The 18,006-nt window shown below is 38.0% G+C and overlaps 1 protein-coding gene across 3 annotated transcripts; it reads right to left on the minus strand.

Annotated features, from left to right (window-relative positions):
• Positions 1-1,041: 1,041 nt before the first annotated feature.
• LOC104220351 (WAT1-related protein At1g43650-like) lies at positions 1,042-3,319 on the minus strand. 3 transcript variants are annotated; one of them, XM_009771193.2, is made up of 8 exons: positions 3,117-3,315; positions 2,745-2,862; positions 2,572-2,634; positions 2,371-2,484; positions 2,006-2,255; positions 1,753-1,911; positions 1,384-1,535; positions 1,042-1,273 (listed from the first exon to the last, which is right to left on the minus strand). In XM_009771193.2, exons 1-8 carry the CDS (start codon positions 3,241-3,243, stop codon positions 1,147-1,149), a joined length of 1,110 nt encoding a protein of 369 aa, XP_009769495.1. In that variant the 5' UTR covers positions 3,244-3,315; the 3' UTR covers positions 1,042-1,146. The 3 variants fall into 3 exon arrangements, with proteins under 3 accessions (XP_009769495.1, XP_009769496.1, XP_070027707.1); XM_009771194.2 differs by having other exon boundaries at positions 2,745-3,040; positions 3,117-3,313; XM_070171606.1 differs by lacking the exon at positions 2,371-2,484 and having other exon boundaries at positions 3,117-3,319.
• Between the last annotated feature and the right edge of the window lie 14,687 nt (positions 3,320-18,006).

Genomic DNA, 18,006 nt, shown 5'->3' on the forward strand with positions numbered 1-18,006 from the left:
TTCTCTACTCTTTTTTTGGAGGTTGGGGGGGGGGGGGTACAAGAAGAATTAATTTATACTTCCTCTGTTCCCTTTTATGTGTCCATAATTGATTTTGCACATCTTAATTTTAATAAACAATAAATAAAGTACATAATTTATCATGATATCCATATTATTTGGTGTATAGTCTTAATGGATTTGGAAAATGATTTGGAATGAGTAACTAATGTTAAGGACAAAACAGGAAAAATAAATTATTTTTCTCTTCATATGCGAAAAGCGACAAGTAAAAATATAAATTTATTTTTAGAATACTTGACAATTAAAAGTGAACGGAGGGAGTACTTATATACTAACTAATTGGGTAAAAAGAAAAAAAAGCATACTATCAAGATGATTTAATCTGTTATAACATGTCACATACCTTATCCTTCATATTGTTTGTCCACGTTTCAATAGACAATTACTTACAACTTATAGACTAGTTACCTTTTATTGACCTAAAATAGTATATGAATGATCCATTGAGACAATTGTATATAAGTTAAAACTCTACTGGAATTCATGGACGACAAAGTGGTATCTATGATCGAAGTAAGATTTGTAAAGAAGGCTAAGCTCCTGCTATGTGCAGGGTCCGGGGAAGAGCCGGACCACAAGGGTCTATTGTACAGAGCCTTACCCTGCATTTATGCAAGAGGCTGTTTCCACGGCTTGAACGCGTGGCCTCCTGGTCACATGGCACCAACTTTAATTTACAAAGTAAGATTTGTAAGGCTTCACTTTTATGTTTTTTCTTTGAAGTACTCCCTCCGTTTCATATTAAATGAGGTACTTCCCTTTTAATCTGTTCCAAAATAAATGACATATTTCTAAATTTGGAAATAATTCAACTTTAAACTCTTTCATTTTACCCATTTACCCTTAATGAGAAGCTTTTATAGCCACACAAGTTTCAAAAGTCTTCTTCTTTTTTCTTAAACTCCGTGTCGAGTCAAACTAACTCATTTAATATGAAACGGAGGAGTAGCTCATGATCAGACTGGAGAGCACTGAAACTTTGTATAAGAACCAAATCTATTTAATTTGCTAGGAAATATTGGACAGTCCATGCTTGTTAGTGACCATAGGATAATAAGTGTAAAAAAAAATAATACTGTCCTATCAAATTACTGTGGTACCATCCTTGGTTTCCAGTATTTGATCTTTATTTACTTCCCTCTCTGCTTCTGTATTCTTTCCCCATAGGACCAAGTAGAGCCCACCAGCTAGCAATATTCCTCCACAAACACTGCCAAAACAAAAGTACTGAAATTGAGCTTTTGAAGTTTAAGTTACTGAGGAAATTAAAGGGAAGAATAACTAATGTTGAAATTAGAAGGATAACATATGATTATGGACCTTCCCATATAAAGTGTCTCCTTCCACAAAAATGCTGACACTATAGCAGTTATGATAAGTGCTAATGGAGTGAACATGGCTGTGAATACTGGTCCTTTCTTCTCTACTGCCCAAAGCTGCAACCAGTATGTTATGCCTGTAACAATCACACCCTGCAATATTTTTTGCTGTATTAATTATAAAACAATAGTTTTTTAACTCGTTGGAGCAGGTTACTTGCCTTATTTTTCATGTTTAAACGGTTACTTGTATTTAACTTTTAGGTGACTTGATAGTATAAAAATCGTTTTCAACTGTAAGTTGTATAGAAGTTAAACTCATAAGAAGTAGTCTCAATATAGGAGATTGTATGTGTATGAGAAAACATACACAGTAAGCCACTGAAAAAAGATTGATGTCCCATTTGAGCTTCCATGCTGATATGTTCCTTTCCATTGCCATTGCCCAAACTGATGATTGTATGCAGCTAAACAAACAGTATAGGGTGGCAAGACGTAGCTTTGCCGAATATTGTTTTATAATAGGGACCTAAGAGAAGCAATATGTGTCAATTAATCAACATATTGTAATTCTTTTTTCCAAATTTTTCAATTTAAACACAAGGATGTGGCTGAAGAATTACCTGTAAAATGAGCCACAGAGACCATATTATGTTAGCCAAAAGCATGACTAGTGAACCTTTTATCCATTCTTCCTTCAAAGTATAATGAAAATTTGAGGTATGAGCTCCCTTTGTTTTCCCCATAGACCAGTTCATGAAGTTAAAATGTGGCCCTTTAACTAGGGCAAACACCAAAGCTCCTGAAACACAAACTGAAGAACCCAAGACTTTTGCCATTCCATGTGACTGCTTTATTGATAGAGTCTCCACCCTATATATTTGATTGAAACAAAGAAAAAAAGGACAGATTATTAGCTAATATGCTTCCTTTTATCCTCAATATAATTAAGGCTGCTCAGGTAATTTTTATTTTTAAGTATAGCTACCTTAGGATAACTGCCATAACAAAAGTTATGGATGGAATTATGTTAGTGGTGGCTGCAGCAAAGGTTGCTGTTGTATAGTGTATGGAGAAGTAGTAGAGATTCAAACTTAGAGTGCTGAAAATATCACATAATTAATCAAGTGAGGCTAAAGAAATTTACAAACAATAGCTCAAGAAGTTGAATATTTAAGAGTGAACTTACCTAAGAAATGACATCAGTAAGATCTTCAACAGGATGTTGTAGGATAAAGGAACCAGAGTCTTTCTATTTAATTGAAAAAAATGAACATATAATAGTTGTTATAACTCAATAATTAAGCTCACAAATATGAAATGGACATAGTAAGAGATAGACAAATTGTTGGACAAATTAACCTCTCGAAGAAGGCAGCGAGTGGGGCCAACGCGAGGACAGCAAATGCTTGACGATAAGTAACAAATACATAAGGGTTCATGCCTTCAGATATTGCAGCTTTAGAAAACAAAGCCATGCCTGCAAAAAACATTTGTGTGAGGAGCATGGCTATATTGGCTTTATGCTTTTCCATTGAGATAGCACAACCAAGTAAATGCTTCATTTTCTGGTCTATTTGGTTTCTTGGACACCAAATGCATTGCAGACTCTTCCATTTATAGAGAAACTTGAAACCAAAAGGTTGATTTATGTAGTTCTGTTGATCAGTTAAGTGGGGTCAAGGTTCATTTTATACTTCAATTCACTAAAGTAACTAAATTGAGAAATGTTACCTCTGTATATATGCAGACTAAAAACCAGCTCTAAATGATAAGTTCTGTGATTGCTTATTCTGCCAGAAGGATGAAGTAACATAGTTTTAGACTTTAGATTGTCGTTTAAGTGTTGCAAGAGCCACATTTGACACTTATGTTTGTTACATTATTGAGATATTTAGGCATGGAGAGTAAGTTGAATGGATTTGTACTAGCAGATGTCTCCTCTCATTGGTCTCATAAAGCAGAACACTATTGAAAAATTAAATTTAGCCAATATCCTATGGTTTGAAAGGTTCAGTCCTATAAGCAAAGAATTACAAGCTTGACTTCCAAATCACTTTGAGAGTGCTTTATCTCAAAGACTAGATATTCTTCTCTATTTTGCTAGTACTTAACTGGTATTAGGTACTCTTACTGTGACACCATAACGGAGGGTGGGCCGATGACAGCGGGTCAAAGAGAAGGACTGACATGCTTTTAGACTGGTAAACTTCTGGAAGATGTGTACATGATACACTAGGCGAATCCTACATCGAAATGAAAGATGAAAGTAAAGAGTTTTATAAAGCATAACACAAGTTCATATGACATACGCGCTTTTAAACTCGATGATAGTGGTAACCCAAGGGACAAATCAACGAGGTCTATTGGGCCAAAGCGAAAAATACGTGACATGGGCTTGGGTGGTAAAACTTACTAGTATAAGGTTGGAGAGGTACAGCTCAGTGGTTGAGCACTAAGACCCAATATGAAAAAGACAACGGCACATGCTTTAGATTTATTAACAAATAATAAATATTTCACAGGAAAATTAAAGAATATTTTTTTGTGTAAATCTCAAAGAAAGGTATAGTTAACAACTAAAATAGCCATTCCAATTTTCAGAAAGAGCAATTAAATAGTCTTGGTCCAGAATAATAACATATATGCACTATCAATTCCATAATGTTTGTTTTTACAAGAATTAAATTTGTAGAATTTTCAGCATTAATGGTTTTGTTTTTCACTTCAATGCCCTAAGATTTCAGGGTCACCCCATATAAACTCTTGATATTTTTTGTGTCTTTAGACTCTTAAATAGCAACAATAACATAATTAAATCTCGACTCTTGATCAATTACAGAAATTTTTGTGATGACCTGATCATCCTTCAACTCTTCATCATATCTCATTCTCCTCCTCATCTTTTCTTAGGCTTCATACAAAGAACCGTTTTTACCGTATATTTCCAACTTTATTTCAAATTCTTGTTTTATTAGTTTTTCTCTTCCTCAGGAGATTATCAGAAATTGGCAAGGTTTCCTTGGAGGTGCTTGCCTAATTAGCAACCTTGTCGAACATTTCTGAGATGGAGGAGAGTGATGATTTTCGTATTCATGATAATTGGCATAACCTGCTAATTAACTTCTTCAGTTCATAATTTCATATTCCTCTTTAATTTGTACAACTGCACAAATCAGAATGACCAAATAATTTTGTTTATAGTCTAGGTAGTCCTATCGGAGCAAGGTACAGAAGAGGGAAAGGGAAATTAACTTTTGTTAGTCATTACTAAATGGGATTTCTCTCATCCACAGTCATGCGGATGTGTTCGGGTTCAACTGTCAAAGTGATTGAGCCATCATCTAATATCATATAAGCCAAAATTAGATTTGAACATTGTTTATCAGATTAGCGAGGGTGTGAGTATCAAATTTTCACCAAAAGATTTCATCTACTATATATATTATTTACTCGTAAAACAATACAGTTGCATTTGTTATGTGGTTAATAGACCAGCAAATTAATTTGATCCAAAGGAAGATAAAGAGATAAAATAAATATTAAGATTAGTAATTGAAATTGAAGAAGATGACAAACCTGACTCCGAACGTGATATCTTCGAGAGCAAAAATGAGAATAACGATCAAGTTTAAGCAAAGTTGTAAAATTGAGAGCAAAAGTAACAAAATAAAGCTTTAGTATGCAGAAATTATTTCGTGTCTACAATGGCTTATAATTTTACGCAGAGAAACAAGATCCTATGGTTAAACTCCTCTTAAATGATAATAAAAGAGTCATTGATGAACATGTAAACGGCATGCCCTGAATGCAAATATTCTCTGTAACGGTTGCTCATTTAATGTTATAGAATATTCCCTCATTGAATGTTATCCGATGGGCAATATTTGATCTTCTCCCGTTAGACTACGCTCCATTCGAGATTTACCCGATGTCGGTTGCATTTGTTGTATCTGGTATTGGTCGTTACTTGACTTGCTTTTTGCCTATCATCGGTTCTACATGTCATGTTACCATTCAACTATTTGTTATAAACTAATTTTACCCCATACAGATAGCCCCCCTATTTTTTGATGACATATCTTCGTATTACTGGGAAGTTGATGAAGATTCTCTTCCTGGCGGGAAAGTTCATGAACAGTCTTCGATGCTTGAAAGGTACATCTTCTCGCATTTAATACCCCGAACACGTGTTGCCCAATGATTCATCAAATATTTTTCCGGTTTTCGAGGTAATCATGACCACGATTTTTGCCGTCTATAACTTTCCTTCTACTTAGGGTTGTGCACGGATCGGATTTAGCACATTTCAGATTCGAATTTCGGATTTCAGATTCTAGAAAATGCAATCTGAATCTGATTCGAATTATATCGGATCGGATCGGATTTCGAATCGTATCATTATGCCTCAAATTTAAACTAATATGTATATTTTCTTTGTAAAATAGGTAATACATTAAGAAAATTAATGTTTATGCAACGGTGAGAGTACTATGGTGCTAATATAGCTAAATTTAGCAATTGTAAAGGTAATAACTTGGAGGTTGATGTAAAGGAAGTACTGACTATCCGAAATTAAAGTGTAGTATTTTTACATGCCCTAATAATTTCGGATCGGATTAAAATATACCAATCTGAATCCGATCAGAAATCCAAAATTTTAATAAACAGAATCTGAAATCCGATCCAATCTGAAATCCGAAATCTGAAATTGAATAGATCGGTTCGGATTTCGGATATCCGATCCGAATGAACAGTCCTACTTCTACTCATTATTTTTACTTCTTTACTTCCAAAATTTTCATAAGCCTTTCTTCCTCATTGCATCTGCTTAGAAAAAATCTCTTAGCAAAAGTTTTACTGATCCTTTATTACCATGTCTTCTTTCACTGCACTCTTTAGAAACTCTGGTCTTCTTTTTGGTGGAGGTCAAAAAAAGACAAAGAAGCCGATGTCGATTCTAAACCTTCCACTGTAAGCACCATCATACCACAACAAATTAGTACTGCTAACAACATTCAAGAGAAGGCCATTTTTGTATCTTTACGAACTTGGCCTGTTAGTAGGTATCTCTCCTCCATTCGCCCTTCTAGTATCCCAACTATGAAGGAGGACTGCAACTGCCCTAATTTTGAAATTCTTTCCCCGGATATGATAGAGTGGGTTACCTTCACCAAGGAGGGTTTTATGTATGTATATACGTATCCCTTTACCTTGGGTTCATTCTCCCTAGGGTCGAATGAAGGGCTTGACCCCATAATTTTGGAGTTTTACCACCAGTACTAGATCTGCTTAGCATAAGTAGCCCATCTATATGGCGAATAGTGGTTGGCCTTCGCTAACTTTGTACGTAGACCGAGAAAATCCTAACTCTTGCCCACGTGATAAATCTTTACTCTCCCAAAGTTTTGCGTGGGAGGGTAATAAACTTCAGCATTTGTGGCCACCACGTTCTTCTTACCAGTGTGAATGATGACAACGATCGCAGGTGAATGGAGCGATTCATCATCATTGCTACCAGGTACATCATCCCGGCCACAACTCTGTCTTTTCCTGAGTCGTAAAATTGCTTTCATAAGTTTTCGATTATTCATTTTCTTCCCCCATGAAAAAATTATTTGTTGCTCGTCTTTTTATTTATTCTGTTTCAGCTACCAAATGGGAACCACCACGGGTTCAAGACCTGGACCAGTGGGTTCAGAAAATTTTGCTAATCACGATATCAGAATTCCGTCGGTGGAAGGAAATGGCCCCCAGATACGAGTGAAAGGAAACAAATCATGGTAAACCGAGTCCTTCTTCCTTTTATCTTTGTACGAACATAGGTAACTTCATGAAAATGTTCCCTTGCCCGAAGCAGAGCTCACGGATCTGCTTCCGGTGAGGGTGCCACTTTTTGGAGTCCCCAAATCGAGAACAAGCAACCAAAAAGACGACGCTTACCTTGGCTGGGAATCAAAATAAGAACATAAAGAAAATACCGACCGAGTCAGCCACAGTCATAGTGGTCCTCGATGATGAATGGGAAGCTAGTGATGAAGAGGATACCTTTCAAAGGAGAAAAACATCTTCATCAGCTCAACCGGAGGCTCAACCGGGAGAGCTTCAAAACCTGACCACAAAAGAAATCCCAGCACTTGACCTGGTAGATAATGTCGATTCTCGCTTTCTATTCCCCAGTGATGTCTCTAGTCCAAGGAGTTCAGACCCTAGGTCTCTTCTGCCTTCGACTACTGAGCAAATAACAATCAGCAATGTCCATGTCGTAGTTGCTTCTCATCCATCCACGCCAACAACTTAACGTCCATCGACAGTGGTTGCTCCTTTGCCGCTAGTACTAACTGCATCTTCTCCCCCAACTATGGGAATTTGGGGCACAATTATTCAACCCCTCCCCAGATCCTCAAGAGGGGAGAATCGATACTCTTTCAGTTTCGAAAGAGTGCCATCTTTTATCCAAGTCAGTGGAGCATGCAACTTATCTTAAGTAGTTGGGTTCGGAGAATGATTTGAAGAAAATGCGCTCCTTTTCTGGGGAGTGCTTTATAAACAATGCCATGCACAGTGCGGAACACGTAGCGTAATTGTTCTTATAAATTCTTTTCTATTTACCTGCTACCACGGAAATCCTATTCTTTTTTACCGACTAACTTTCTTGCTTCTAAAAGCCTGCATGCAGAGATTGATCCTTGATAAGCAAGGACTCGCTTCTGAGTAGGATCAACTGTTGGCCGAAAGGAACTAACTTGTTGCGCACCTCCCAGTGTTGGAGGCAAAAGCTACTGAGATGGGCGAGCTTGAGGCCCGATTGCAGCAAAGCGAAAGGGACAAAATTGCCCACAACCAAGAAGCCACTCAATTACACGGACAACTTCAAGAGTCTAAGGCTAAGTAGGTCGAGCTCCATGGCGCTATACTTGCTACTACCGAGCGCGAGTCTGACTTCGATGAGCAAATAAATAATTTAAAGGCAGACTTAAGCTCCAAAACCGATGAGGCTAATATTGCCGAGGAGAAGAGGGCCAAAATGGAGGAGAGACTCATGAAGGCCATGGATCATAGCCGGATTCACTCAACTACAAATGTTGACCTCGATTCTCGCCTGAGTGCCTTGAGATCTGAAAGGGACGGCCTTCAAGATAAAATTAATAGACTCCAAGCAAAGCTCCAGGACCAAGACGATTCCCTTGTATTTGAGAAGACTTATGATATATATCATATGAAGAGGAAAACCTTGGAAGAGGATAAAGCGAGCATAGTCGATATTGATGATTGCATCGTCAAGGCCCGAGAATTAGAGCTAACTACTCGAATAAATCTTCCTGCTTGGTCCACTGCAACTGACTCTTCGACTACTAGTTCCAAGTACTCGGGAGCTGATGGGGAGTTTGAAGAAGATGAAGATAAAGGCCCCGAACCGGTAATGGATCCGCCTTCCTCTACCGGGGGAAATGTAGATCCCTCTCTCCTTTCGGGTTCCGGTAGCAATGATGAATAGTTTCTTTTTATCTTCTTTTATATTTTTTTTTGTACTTTGTAATTGTGCGAAATCTTTCACCAAGTTTGGAAATTGATAAATAAATTGTTTTGCTTATGTGTTGTGCAAAAATATTCCCTTTATATTTATTTGATTAAATCTTCGGGTATATTTTCATACGATAGCTTTTGATTCTGAGCAAAAATTCTTTCGAAATCAACCCTTTAATATGAGAATTTTATAAGAGAGGACCCTCTTATGTTTACGGTTCTCTTAAAAAGCATGTCTCCTGTTCATTCCGGCACAAACATTTAAAGTTTCTGTTATCTTTCAAATGATAAAATTAACTCATCATTTGGACAAGAAATAAGACAAAAATAAAAGAACTTTATTTTATTCATTCTGTATTTAAAAGTACATAAGAATTTGTTCATTAAAATAAATACAACTGTCAATACATGTGGCTAACTTGTACAACTTATTTCTACGGGGTTGATCATACAGTCTCCAGTTTTGATGAGCCATTATTGATCCTAGTTCTAGCATTCCCTGATTTTTGTATCATTCCTGGTGTTGTATCAAATATTATCCCCCAGTGTTCGAATACAAAGCATGTGAATTCGAACACTGGATGTTTTGCTTCACCAGTGGAAATGACTTGTGAACTATTAAATAATCCTTTTTTTAATAATTGAAGGCAAGGCGTGCCATCGAGTCAAAGATTGCTAAACAACCCATATAACTATTTATCATCGATGTGAAAGTTTTAGTGCTTGATGTTGCTCCCTTCGTAGTATGCTTTCCATTGCTGCCTCGTTAAAAACCTTGCTAGAAAAACCCGATTGGGACAAAAACTAAGTGAAGGGAAAAATAGTGTAGCACATATTTTCAGTATTGGTAGCATCCATCAACAATAATACATTTTGAGGTGAGTCGTGTTCCAATTGTTAGGCAATTTGACTCCATCATAATACCTCAACTCGCACGATCATTTACCAGTGATAGCTAAAACCCGGTAAGGACCTTCCCACGCTGGTCCCAGCATTTCGGTGTTGACTTCTCGAGTGCTCTAAGTTGCCTTTCTTAAAATCAAGTCTCCTAGTTTTTAGTAGCGGAGATTGGATTTGCGATTATAACATGTTTCTATCCTTTGCTTTTGAGCCATCATCCTCACATACACCAAGTCCCTATGTTCGTCTAACAAGTCCAGCCTCACCATTAACGCTTCATTATTTGTTTCTTCATTTGTTCAGAAAAACCTTAAAGTTAGTTCCCATACTTCCATCGGTATCAAAGCTTCAATACCATATACGAGAGAAAAAGGTGTTTCTCCCGTGATCGACTTCGCCATTGTCTGGTACGCCCGTAGCACTCTTGGTAGTTTTTTGGGCAATTTGCCTTTAGCAACTTCTAACATTTTTTTAAGGTATTAAATAATCACCTTATTTATTGATTCCGCTTGCCCATTGGCACTTGGATGGTATGGTGAAGATGTAATCCACTTGATTTTCAAATCTTGTAAATTTTTGTGACTTTTGAACCTATGAGCTGCAGCTTGTTGTCGCAGGCAATCTTTTTCGGTATTCCAAATCAGCAGATTATGTGGTCCCATATAAAGTCAACCTCTTCGCGCTCACCGATCTTTGGATAAGAACGTGCTTCAACCTATTTAGTGAAGTAGTTAGTTAGAACTATACAAAATCTTACATTTTCGGGACCCGGTGGTAGAGGACCAACTATGTCGATTCCCTATTTCATGAATCGCCAGGGGTACAACACCGAATGCAGGAGTTCCACTGGTTGGTGTACCAATTATGCATAGCGTTGACACTTCTGAACGAACGTCTTTGCGTCATGTTCCTTTCGAGGCCAATAGTAACTAGCCCTGATCAACTTTAGAACTAACGTTCCTCATCATGTAATCTTCCTCTAAGGCCCCCAGACATCGGGCCAATGGTCCTTGGTCTGATCTTCAGTACAACTACCCATCTACGAGGCAGTAACGAGCCGCTTTGGTTCGTAGTTCCCGAGATACCTCCGGGTCTTCGGGTAATTTACTATGCCGAAGGTAATCAAACAACTCATTCCTCCAATCCCACACTAAGTTGGATGAATTGACTTTGTAATAACCGTCCACATCCAATACCGAACATAGAATTAGAATGACAATACCGGACAGATCCTTTCGTCTTCGTGGACGACCCTAAAATTGGCCAATGAATCTGTTTGTACATTTTCTTCCATTGGAAAATGTATGATCGACCATTCTCTTAAGTAGGCAAGCAATGCTTGAATCTTGTTCAAATATTATTGCATGCACTCTTCCTTTGGATCGAAAATCCCATACATTTGGTCTACTACCAGCTGAGAGTCGCATTTTACATCGATGACCTCGGAGCCTAGTCCCCGAGTTAATTCAAGTCCTACAACCAAAGCCACATACTTGGTTTTATTATTAGTGAAAGAAGCAATTTTAATGGCCCGCCTCAGTATTTCTTCCGAGAGCGTGATTACAACTATCCTGAGACCGGTCCCTTTTATATTGGAAGCTCCATTCAGAAATAAGGTCCAAACTCCCGATATCATTTTCGATACTAGCACTACTTCCTTAGCAGACAAGGGCATTAACACGGGACTGAAATCAGCCACAAAGTCGGCCAAAACTTGCGACTTGATCGCTGTCCTAGTTTGTACTCAATGTCGAACTCACTAATTTCCACTGCCCATTTAGCCAAACAACCTGACAATTCAGGCTTGTGAAAGACGCTTCTTAAGAGAAAGGTTGTCACAACAGCTATCGGGTGGCACTAAAAATAAGGCCTAAGATTTTGTGAGGCAACTACGAGATCCAAGGACAACTTTTTGAGGTGTGGGTAACGGGTTTTCGCTCACAACAATATCCTACTAACATAATAAATGAGAAATTTTGTACCTTCTTTCTCTTAGAGGCACTCATCGGTACCTCTAAGACCGCTAGATATATCAACAACTATTAACCTTCCCCTAATTTTGATAGTAAGGGGGGCTTGATAGGTACCTCTTTAGGTCCTTCAATGCCTGTTGGCGTTTTGGAGTCCACTCAAAATCATTCTTCTTTTTTAGTAGTGAAAATAAGTGATGGCACTTTTCTGAGGATCTTGAGATGAATCTACTTAGACCGCAAACCTTCCGGTCAGCCTTTGTACTTCTTTCACGTTTGTCAACTGGTCCAAAATGTCCACGATAGCTTTGATTTTGTCGGGATTTACCTCGATCCCTTTTTGCGAGACTAGGAACCCCAAGAACTTACTACAACCAACCCTAAACGCATATTTTTTCGGGTTGAGTTTCATGTTATATTTCCTTAAAAAGTCTCTTGGAGGTGTTTCAAATGATCTCCTGCATTCAATGACTTGATAACATATCATCAATGTAACCCTCCATTGTTTATCTAATTTTCAAATATTTTTTTAACGAGCCTCTAATAAGTAGATTCAACGTTCTTAACCCCAAATGGCATCATATTATAACAATATGTGCCAAAGTTTATTATGAAAGAAGTTTTTCTGATCCTTCGGGTTTATCTTGATTTGATTGTACCAGGAGTAAGCATTGAGGAAACTCATTAACTTGTGCACGACTGTAGCATCAATCAGTTGATCATTGTTTGGCAACGAGAATGATTCTTTAGGACACGCCTTATTTAAATCTGTATAATCTACGCACATTCTAAACTTGTTATTCTTTTTAGGTACTACAACTACATTGGGTAACCATTCTGGATGTTTTACCTCCCGGATTGAACCAATGCTGAGTAATCGGATTACCTCTTCCTTAACAAATATGTTTTTGACCTCCGCTATCAGGCATTTCTTTTACCTTACCGGTGGGAAATTTGGATCCAGACTTAACTTGTGCACGACCACCTCTAATGGTATAACTGTCATATCCGAGTGCGACCACGCAAAGCAATCTGCATTAATTTAAGAAAATTTATAAATTCTAAGATGAGTTCCGGATTGAGTCCTATTCCCAAGTGAAACTTCTTTTCCAAAAACTCTTCAAATAAGGACACTTGCTTGAGTTCTGCTGCAGTGGATTTGGTCACAGCCGTCTCCTCCGGTACCTGAAAAATATCTCGGCACCTGGTAAAATTTCGATGACTCCTCGCCTTTATCGTCTTCATTCAGAAAGGGAGAAGGCATCGGCTCCTGTAATTTCTATTTGGTGGGCTTCTTCCCCTTGCTGCTGGAAACAATTATCGCATCCATCTCCCTTGCCACCGGTTGATCTTCTCTTATCTGCTTGATTCCTTTCAGGGTTGGGAGTTTCAACAGTTGATGATATATTGAGGGCACAACCTTCATGTCGTGTATCCATAGCCTTCACAGGATTACACTATAGCCCATATCGCCATCTACCACTTCGAAGAGAGTAGTTTTGATCAATGCTTCGACGTTTGTGGGTAGCAAAATCTCTCCTCTTGTTGTCATACTTGTCAATTGAATCCAGCTAAAAGTTTTGTCATCGGAATGATGCTTCCGGTCAGCTTTGCATGCTCCAGCACTCTCTATTAGATTATGTTGACTGAGCTTCCTGGGTCAACCCAAACATGTTTAATTTTGAAATCTAAAACATCGGGAGAGATTATCAAAGTGTCGCTGTGTGGTAGGAGAAGTCCATCAGCATCTTCCTCTGTGAAGGTGATATCATCTTTCATAACTTCCCGGAGTCTCTTGTTGTGAGTTACTAATATCTTTGTTTTCTTGGCTGCTAAAAAGGTCACATCGTTGACTTTATTCCCTCCAAAAAACATATTAATAGTCAACCGAGGGAAGCCTTCTTCTACCTTCGAAGGCTTGGCATTTTCCCAACTACATCCATATGATACGATTCGAGATAAAAAACAACAGAATATGAAAATAAAAATAATTAAAGCAAAACTATTGATAGTTTTGATTAAGATAATCAAAAGTAGTCCGAATAATGAAATATAGAAGAAAATCTAGAACCCTAGGTGAACGTCTCAAGAAACAATCAAAATGCTATCTGATCGCCTCCCAAGAACAACAAATTAGAACCCTTGATATAAAGAAAGGAGAAGAATATTACCCTCAAGAACCCAACCCTTGAAAAATAGGTAATCCAAAGTCGAACTTGAAGAAAGAGGTTCCAAATCTCTCTCAAGAGTTTTCTTATGTCAAAATATGTTAAGTTTCTAATGAAATAACCCTAGGTTGTTATATATACCCAATGGGTAAAATAAGAAACGTTTTAAACTTAATTTCCCAAAAGAATCTTGATTGGACAAACTGTAACCACAATTGTAACATACAGCTGAACTGTGACGAATTCCAGAAGTTTATTTTCTTCAGTCTTTCAAGCTCCTCTTGAACCATAGCCAATGGTTGGTGAAACTGTATCACATAAAATGGAGAATATTGAGAATGACCCCAACTTATCTAGTGCACCATTGACCCGCTCCAAGTCCAAGAAAGTCCAAGAGATGCACGCTAAGGAGTTGCATGATCTTCAATAGTTGACTAGAAGAAGTTTGGAGAGTTACTTAGAGGATTCATGCAAAGAATTCCCTGAGATGGCCATTCTTCAACAATGTCGCCACCTCTTCACGTAGATGTCGGCAGTCCCCAGTTCTATGGCCGTGAGTCCTATTATATTCACGCTACAATATAGGATCCCTATGGTTAGGATTGGACTGAATTGGCTTCGGGAAATATGCTTCTTTGATATTCCTCATCGCAGATACTAATTCTACAAAGCTGATGGTTAAGTTATAATCTGATAACGTGGGATATGCAAAGTCTCGGGCCCCTGATACCTCATTCTCTTGTAATGACATGTTTTTCCGACCATGGTCGGTCCTTCTACCGGGTGTGAACCTATTCGAGGACCAAAACCCTTTGTTGTTGTGTCGCTTGGTTCATATAGTAGAAAATGACCTTTAGAGGACCACCAATTCGTATCAAAGTCTCTTTTAAACTTGTCCTGGTTTTTGTCTCGATCCTGTCCTTTGGCTGTTACCAAAAAACTGAGATGATCGTCTTATATCCTAATTTTTAATTCATAATGGCTATGGCATCCGCACATGTGGTCGCTTGAAACTCGAGCAGTCTTTCCTTAATCTTTCGGGAGGCGTCGGAGCTCCGTAGATTTAAACCCTTTGTGAATGCCTCTGCTGCCCACTCATTTGGTACCGCCGATAGTAATATCCTCTTTTTCTGGAACCGGATCACAAACTCTCGTACCAATTCAGACTTGCCCTGCACAATCTTGAATATGTCCACCTTTCTTGCTTGAACCTTCCTTGACCCGGCATGGGCTTTAATGAATGAGTCTGCAAGCATCTCAAAAGAGTTAATTGAATGTTCGGGTAAAAGAGAATATCATGTCAGGGCCCCCTTTTTAAGGGTTTCACCAAACTTTTTTAACAAGACCGACTCGATCTCACACTGAGCCAAATCCTTTCCTTCACAGCTCTAGTGTAGGTTATGATGTGCTCCTGTGGATCTGAAGCCCCATCATACTTTGGTATGTCCGGCATCTTAAACCTCTTTGGAATTAACTATGGTGTTGCGCCATGTTTAAATGACAATTGTGTGTATTTTTTTTAATCTGAGCATTTTAGTATTGGTGGGGCGCCCGAAATCTAATCCATCAGAGCATGAAACTCCTTTGCATTTTTATCCATTCGTTTGTTCATTCCCTCATAAAGCTCATGAGCTCGGTTTTGAAGGGATCATACTGTTGTTGTTTCTAGATCTGCTACTGGTCCCTTTGGCTTCATCGAAACCGTCATCACCTCTTGGGGTGTTGTTGTCGACCCTCTGAGCCGTTTGGTTTGCCGGAGCACCGGGAGGAATCGGGCCCTTTTCATTCGCGTTATTGGAGGCACCTGACAAAGCTTGTTTCAACTCCGTCATCACCCGATCCTACCTTGAGAGCTGTTTCATGATTGCTTTTTGCTGTTCTCTTAAGATTTTTACTGTTTTCAAGACATGTTCCTCCTTCGCATCATTGGGAGTTGGCCCCCGCACATACCAAGGGTACCGTCCTTCACAAACTGAGGTTGTTTCATCACCCTCGTTACGGGTGTCGCTGATTGAATCATCATGTTGAGACAATTCTTTGTGCCCCTCAATGTTATGAGTGATGTTGACATCATTAGCTATCATTTCTTTTTTCACTAAGGAAAGAATCAAAGTAAATTAGTAATTAACTTAAGGATCAAAGCAATTACGTGAATGTCTATGCCTTACGGTGGGCGTCAAACTATTTACCCGTAAAATGGTACAGTTGACTTTGTTACATGGTTAATAGACAAGCGAATTGATTTGATCCATAAGATGGTAAAGAGATAAAATAAATATTATGATTAGTAATTGAAATTGAAGAAGATGACAAGCGTGGCTCCGAACGACATTTTTCCGAGAGCAAAAATGAGAATAACGATCAAGTTTAAGTGAAATTATTAAATTGAGAGCAAAAATAACAAGATAAAGGTTTAGTATGCAAAAATTATTTTTTGTCCATACAGTGGCTGCTAAGCCTGCTATTTATAATTTTACATAGGGAAACAAGATCCTAGGATCAAGCTCCTCTTAAATGATAATAAAAAAGTCATTGATGAGCATGTAACGGCAGGCCATGAATGCAAATATTCTCTGTAACGGTAGCTCATTTAATGCTATAAAATATTCCCTCATTGAATGTTATCCGATGACAAATACTTGATCTTCTCCCGTTGACTACGTTCCCTTCGAGATTTACCCGATGTCGATTGCATTTGTTGTATCCGGTATTGGTTGTTACTTAACTTGCCTTTTTCCTATCTTCAGTTCCACGTGTCATGTTAGCATTTGACCATTTGTTATAAACCAATTTTACCCCATACATATTCGTAAAAATAAAAAGACCTTGTATAATATACATTACGGTTTTCCAACAAATGGGGTACGGACGAACCCCTTCCGCTCCTCTAGCTCCGCCACTGTCTGCCCTAATCATGAAGCATATGCCAGGGTTATCCACTTTCTGGGGCTCAATACCATTTGATCCACCTTGAGAGCCTGCAGAACAAGCATGCAGGCAATTTTCTTTTTTAAATCCGAGTTGCAACACGTGCTCAAATGTTTTACCTGCTTATGTCGCGGTAACAGTTTCCAACATAATAATCATATCAGACCATTACCAACAGACATGCATGGTACTGCTCTGCAGTTTGAGGATCTTCTTTTACTATTTTGGTTGATGCATGTCATGTTTGGTTCATCTTTTCTGAAATTGATTCTGCACTGTTGGATGTGCTTCATTTTTATGCGTTTAATCACCTTGAAAGCATCAACTTAACAATCAGTGTATATGTAGACCAATACTATATGCCAATGGAAGATATCATGAAGACTAATAGTGTTGTCATATCTTCTATTTTCTGAGAATTTTATTATAAATTGACTCGTTTTATGTCGGTTATCAATGTACTGCAATAACGGTTTGTTTTTTTTTTATCCGGGGTTGAGACCGGAAATCTAAGCTGATAGAAGATATTTAATTTGGTCCCTAAAACCCTCATCTTCATAGAATAAATAGTCCATCAAGTACATATATAAAAGCCAATTTGACAAGGACAACCATTAAATACAACGTACTAATTAAAGGACAGTTTTGAGGAAATATTGTCAATATATCTAATGAAAGTTTTGCATTATATTGTCACTTTCCAAGCTGAAATCATTTCACTTGTCTGAAGTTAGAACATATGCTTATAACTTTAGGATAAGGAAGTAACTTTGAAAGTGTATTTCCCACGTGACTTTTCGATCTTTAGGCGAAGAACATCTAAAATGCAAGCTTTAATCTTCTTGTTTTTTCTCTAGCATCATTTGTCTTCTTTAACTTGCCTTTCATAAAGTGAACATATATAAGATTTATGTCCAATATAAACAGTAAGAAATAATGCACGCAGACAGCTCCCAAAATCACCAGTTGGTAAAGTAACTATATATACGTCTAGCATATAGGCTTACTATGAGATTTTAGTCCAGCTAATCCAGAAGGACGTACGCATTATCCCACTAATACAGAATACGAGTATAGTACTGTTCCAAGAAAAGTTAGAACAATCTATATAATAGAGGGAGGCAACTAAAA

This window comes from Nicotiana sylvestris, chromosome 4 (assembly GCF_000393655.2).
Source record: "Nicotiana sylvestris chromosome 4, ASM39365v2, whole genome shotgun sequence".
NCBI lineage: Eukaryota > Viridiplantae > Streptophyta > Magnoliopsida > Solanales > Solanaceae > Nicotiana > Nicotiana sylvestris.

What these genes read in the sequence shown, in the direction of transcription:
- LOC104220351 (XM_009771193.2), bottom strand. Translation starts at nt 3,243, where the DNA reads ATGTGGCTCTTGCAACACTTAAACGACAATCTAAAGTCTAAAACTATG. An exon ending in TAGTCTGCATATATACAGAG is followed by an intron (nt 2,863 to 3,116) that starts GTAACATTTCTC and finishes TGTTTTTTGCAG; the next exon opens with GCATGGCTTTGTTTTCTAAA. An exon ending in CTCTGTGGCTCATTTTACAG is followed by an intron (nt 1,912 to 2,005) that starts GTAATTCTTCAG and finishes TGCTTCTCTTAG; the next exon opens with GTCCCTATTATAAAACAATA.